Genomic DNA, 6,098 nt, shown 5'->3' with positions numbered 1-6,098 from the left:
GTTTCAACTGAGCAATCTGATGGGGAATTAACACACAATAACAATAACGCAATATGCAGCGGAAATAAAATTCCTCAAACTTGTAAGAACCTTTGAGGATCAACAATAAATATATGGCAGCCAATAGAACAAAATAAAAGAACATCGAAAATTTAACGTGGAAAACCCTCGATGTGAGAGTAAAAAACCACGGGTCGTCCAAACCAAAGAAATAGCTCCACTATAATCAAATAAGGGTACAAAAGAGTCTCCAAGTGTGACACAAACAAGTGCTAACAACCAGAAGCTGAAAATTTCCCAAAAAACCTGCTATACTGCGTACCGAATATCTCACGAACCAGACCTTGTTTTGACAATCCGAACGGTCAAAAGATAGCCTCTGGAGCTGCGAACCTAGCGAAATTCAACGGTTAACGAATCGGGAATCGAAGTTTTTAGTGGGACTGATTTGAGAAAAATGGAAATTGGTTTCTCTCTTCTTTTCTCTTTTTTGAAGGTTGTTCTCTCACAAAATTTACTCACATAATTCACCCTAGTATGACCACTCTCCACTTATATAAATGAGACATAATAGGCCAACAAAATTGGACTTTTCTCCACATAAGAAGGGAGCCCAAAATCCAACATAATCAACTGTTATTAAACCTCAAAGTGCTTTTTAAGAATTATTTGAAAGAAATAAATTCAACTGATCAGAAAAATGAGCTCGAGAAATATTGGATGAACCTAACTTTTTATGCATGATGATGTTAAGTTTGATGTACTTTTGTGGTGGAAGAAAAATTACTTGAAGTATCCGCTGTTATAAAAAATGGCTAGGGGTGTGTTTGTTACTCTCGTTTCAAGTGGCATATGAAATCAGAAGGAGTATTAGTTATGAATTTTTTAAAAGAGTTCAAAGAATAATGTATAGCAATATTGTATCTATTAGATCTTTCAATGTAATGTTTAATAAAGTCGATTTTACTATCTTAAAAAGGTTAATCGCCTACGACTTATTGCATATTTATCATCCATTCATCATGTATGTCATTATCTGTAACATGTATTAAAAGAAAAATGTGTCACATCTCCAAGTAACAAGTTTACCTTTGGAAATTCCATCAGGTTAAAATTGCTTGGATTGGACAAGCAGCTCATTAGTATATGATCCACATATATATACTCTGGTCTCGGTGAATTCTGAAAGTGATGCACCGCCTAAAATAGTAACATGGAAACATCAACTTTTTGCACTTCCTGAAAATTTCTCATCGCACCCACCCATTTTCTCGCGCACTCCCCAAACTTCCAAAATTGCCCCTGCAATGTTGACTTCGGGGACTACGACCCGAACTTTTATTTGTTCGGAAAACGTTTTCCGCTCGCTCTTTTTTCGGAAAACGTTTTCCGAACGACTGGGTTTTATACCAGAACGTTAAGACCTCTTGTCAGTTTCTATTTTCTGCGAAGGCAAAGGGTTACAAAGGGAGAAAAGGTTTAGGGTTGCAAAGGGAGAAAAGGAACGCATAGCTTGCATCTACATCAACAAATATCATCAACCTCTGATCAATTAGTAAGTTATCTTGAATTCTTATTAATTGTCATCCAATTTTCCTCAACAAATTTCATCCAATTTTCATCAATTTTCATTTGCATCTAAATTTTGTTGTTATCCATTGTTCATATGAAAATTCATTCGTTATTAAGTGATTAAATTGTTGATCATTCGTTTTTTAAGACAAGTGTTTGGCTGACTTGTAGCATAAACTCAAGCATATGTTGTAGATTTTGATTTCGTACTCTATGTGTTTGTAAAAATGTGTGAATGAAGATTGGTAATGCATATGCTTGAAATTGTGTGCAATATAATTCGTGAAAACGACTGAATTGGAATGGAATGCATAATGTATATGTTTGAGTTTGGAAATAACCGTATATTGTTGAATTATTTTTGATCATGGTGTTTTTTTTTGTTTTTTTTTTTGTTTAGATATGGAACACAATATTGGAAGAAGTAGGCTTGGTAGACCGAGTCAGGCACATTCTTCTGCTCGACGAGAGGCTACTCCCGGCAATCCTCCTGCTAAAAGAGGTCGTCGTAGACAAGGACAACCTCCGTCTCAAGGAACACATGATAATGAAGCGGGGGGGTCAGGCGCGACACGATCACATTCACGACGACAACAAGTTGATGATGTTGACGTAGATGCAGCTGAAGATGGGAATGTAAATGTTGGTCAATATTTTGCCGATGATGCAGACTGGCCCGATGAAGATGAAGAACCACCGGAACAAGAAATGCAACAACCACCACATCAACCACCACATGCACCCAATTTGCAACCAGAGGATGGCTATCCGGGAGGACCTTTTAATTTTTCCTTATTAACGGAATACCACAAGCATAGGGCAATTCCGATATGGAATGCAGAGCCTGATGATGAAAAGGTATATAAATTATTAATTGCATATGATTTATTAAATAATTATTTGTTTTTATGTCTTGTTCTAAATTTATGTATTAATTTTCAGATTTTGAAGAAAACTATGCGGGCCATTACCAACGGAAAGAGGGTTATCAACCTTCCAAAAATGGATCGGAATGTGGACTGGTTTTGGAGAGCCATAGAAGCAACCGGCTTAGAGCCGCTAACGAGGACCAATTACAGTATAATAGACCATGGGGTTCTCACTGCATTTGCCGAGAGATGGCATTCGAAGACCAGCACCTTTCACATACCAATAGGTGAGGTTGGCATCACATTGGATGACGTCCAATGTCTGTTACATATACCGATCGAGGGAAAGCTGTTGAACCACAGAAAGATAACAAGAGCTGAAGGAGTTGAACTTGTCAATACATATCTTGGAGTGCCTGAATCCAAATGTTGGGAATATTTTATTGATACCCACGGTCCGCATATAACTTATGGAGAGCTAGCATTTGTGTATACTACAAGATGGGAGGAAGTTGACAAAGCTGTGAATGAAAACCGACCGATGCATGAAATTACGGTGTTGAGGCAGCAGTGTATTAGGGCTTTTTTGTTGTTTTTGGTGTGCACTACCATTTTCAGCAACAAAAGCCAATTCTACGTCGACGTAGTTTATTTGAGCTACTTTCAGGATTTGTCAGAGGTGAATCAGTGGAATTGGGGTGTGGCTACTTTAACATATCTGCAGCACTATTTGGATGATTCGTGCAAGGCGGATGGTGGGCAAGTAGCCGGATACTTGTCCTTTTATCAGGTAAACAATTAGGAACATGTATTTTTATGTCATTTCATAATTATACTTTTTGAAATAATTTAAATTTTTTTATTTTTGTAGGGATGGATAATGATGCACTTTCCGAAAATGACTGTGTGGCGTAGAGATCCCAACTACAGAGAGGAGATGCCACGTAATGTCACCTTCAGCACTGGACAAGGACATAGGGATCATGTCCTGTATAGGCAATTTTTGGATAACATGCAGGTTTCTGATTTTGAATTTTGTCCATACGATGGCCACCGTCATGTGAGACCGTTGATTGATGTTTGCTGGTTTTTTGGTTGGTTGAGGAGCGGGTCATTGAAGGCAAAACATTTACCTGACGTGTGCTGCGACAATTTGGTCATGTTCAAGGCATTCCAAGAGACCCTGATGCGGCTGCTCCAGCTGGGATGAGTTTGTTGCAGATTGATCGAGTGTTTATGGAAGAGGTTGAGATGAGAATGATTGACGAAGAAATGAGAGGACCGACTGTTGTGAGAGCATGGGATCATGTACCTGGCTATATATCATGGTTCTACAAAGTCTCCCATCCGATTATGCGTCCGATCGCTGCCCCGGAACCACCACCTAGACCAGCAAACTTAGAGGTGCTGATAGAGGAACTGGAATCGCAGTCAGTTCCTGATACTTTGGATATATGCCGCAATGTCAGAACTGAGCTACGACGCGCACTTGAAGCAAATGAGGCATTGCCAGGAACTCCGATTTATGAAACTGTGAACAGAGTGCTTGGGTTTGTCGAACCAGCATTTTTGTACCGATCAAGGCGCAGACTACCGGGTAGAGGAAGATTTGACCCACATGATGCTGCAAGACGCTTTAACACTCAGTGATAACTAGTTTGTGTGTATTTGAATTTGAATTTGTTTACTTTTCAATTTTGTAATGTGTTAAGTCACTTTGATTGGATTGTAATATGTTTGGGACATCTAACTTTGATATATATAACTTCGTTCGCATCATGTTTTGCGTATAAACCTGTGTATCACAATTTATGTTTGATTATTGGATGGATTATTAAAGTTTTACAGGTTTTTTGAATTAAGTTATATAACATAACTTGGTTATAACATAAGTCACAATGTTCTGATCATGTGTGCCCAGAATTCGGAAAACATTTTCCGAAATTTTTAGCGTTTTAAAAAAAATAAGTTTCTGCGTTCCGAACCGATAACACATCTGTTCGGAATATATTTTCCGAACTACTGGGACTTTTAAAATAAAAGAAGAAGCAAAGGAACCAAAGGTGTGAAAATGTTCGTGTTCGATAAATTTTTCTAAACATGTATTTTTTAGAACTGATTAGACCTTGGTTAAGGTGCAATCTCGACCGTTAAAAGTGCCGGTTCGAGCTCGACCGTTAAAAGTGTCGGTGTGATCTCAACCGTTAAAATTGTCGGTGCGATATCGACTGTTAAATATAACTATAATTAGGAAATAGAAAATCTACATTTCGTAAAACAGAATAACTTGGTTATAATATAAGTAAAAAATTTCTGATGATGTATACCCAGAATTCGGAAAACGTGTTCCGATATTTTAGCGTTAACAAAAAAACAGTTTCTGCGTTCCGAACAGTTAACACAGTTGTTCGGAAGATAGTTTCCGAATTACTGGGACTTTTAAAATAAAAGAAGAAGCAAAGGAATTAAAGGTGTGAAAAATGTTCGTGTACGATAATTTTTACTAATTGCGGTAATTTTTACTAATTCCAAAATATTCATCTATAAACTACACAGATAAAATTTAATCTCGAACTTTTTATTATTTAACACATTACGATACATCAAAAACCATACGACATTGAATATATGTAAACGCGAATACATTAAAACTAAGCGTCAATACATTAAGGAAATAAACTTAGACAATAGAAATAAACCCATACAAATAAAACATTTTAAACGGAATGTGCATCATTTTGCAACTATTAATGTAGCATACATACGGGGAAATTTTGGATCAATCTCTATGCAGTTGAACATTTCTTCCACATCTTCATCATTCTTCAACTCATGTCAATCGTATTTCTGTGGTGCATCATCGTATCCTCCAACATGGTCAGATGCCAGATCGATGTATGACTCCGAATACGCTAGTTTATCGATTTTGATCTGCCTTGCATATTTATAGTGATACATGACTTCAATCCTGTGTTTGAGAGAGCGAAGAGTTGTTAAAGTGTTATTCAATTCAATGTAAAACGGCTCGTCGTTGCCGCGAAACTTGACAGAAAACTGATGCGCTTTTGGTACAGAATTAGGAATTGGACGAGTTGAAACATTCATTTTGTAAACATGTATTTTTTAGAACTGAATATGCATAGACGTATTTATAATAAACCTTGGTTAAAAGTGTCGGTGCAATCTCGACCGTTAAAAGTGTCGGTGCAATCTCGACCGTAAAATATAACTATAATTAGGAGGAAGTATAACAGAATAATTCGGAATGCAGAAACTGAAATTTTAGAAGTATTCAATTTGTTCGGAATATAGATTCCGAATTACTGGGACTTTTAACCATACAAACTAGTTGCTGGACAGAACCAAGTAGTGGTGTACCTACTACTCTGAAAATTGCGTTTCTCGCAAATAACCTGTTTAAGCCACATTTATAATCATCAAAATCAGACGTACACAGATACAAATAAATATTTCGACAATCAAATCCAACATCGAATATTACATAATGTGTTCAAAATGTCCAATGTTCGCTTACTTTACAAAATGTGTTCAAAATGTGTTCACTTACAAAATGAGTCTAGAGTGACATCCTAAAGTGACATTCTACGCCGCAATCGCGCTAAATCAATAAACATCAATTAAGTTAAATAACATAAA

At 36.9% G+C, this 6,098-nt stretch overlaps 1 protein-coding gene across 1 annotated transcript; it reads left to right on the top strand.

Annotated features, from left to right (window-relative positions):
• The first annotated feature begins 1,974 nt into the window (after positions 1 to 1,974).
• On the top strand, positions 1,975 to 4,091 carry LOC123922825. The gene is made up of 4 exons (XM_045975508.1): positions 1,975 to 2,430; positions 2,515 to 3,231; positions 3,313 to 3,535; positions 3,610 to 4,091. Exons 1-4 carry the CDS (start codon positions 1,975 to 1,977, stop codon positions 4,089 to 4,091), a joined length of 1,878 nt encoding a protein of 625 aa, XP_045831464.1.
• Positions 4,092 to 6,098: the final 2,007 nt, after the last annotated feature.

Source organism: Trifolium pratense, linkage group LG4 (assembly GCF_020283565.1).
Source record: "Trifolium pratense cultivar HEN17-A07 linkage group LG4, ARS_RC_1.1, whole genome shotgun sequence".
Taxonomy (NCBI): Eukaryota; Viridiplantae; Streptophyta; class Magnoliopsida; order Fabales; family Fabaceae; genus Trifolium; species Trifolium pratense.
The sequence above is the reverse complement of the archived record's forward strand: the minus strand, read 5'-3'. Positions and strand labels throughout refer to the sequence as shown.

Coding starts and splice junctions, on each gene's coding strand:
- LOC123922825 (XM_045975508.1), top strand. CDS start 1,975: ATGGAACACAATATTGGAAGAAGTAGGCTTGGTAGACCGAGTCAGGCA. Junction 3,232..3,312: donor GATACTTGTCCTTTTATCAG/GTAAACAATTAG, acceptor TTATTTTTGTAG/GGATGGATAATGATGCACTT. Junction 3,536..3,609: donor TGATGTTTGCTGGTTTTTTG/GTTGGTTGAGGA, acceptor GTCATGTTCAAG/GCATTCCAAGAGACCCTGAT.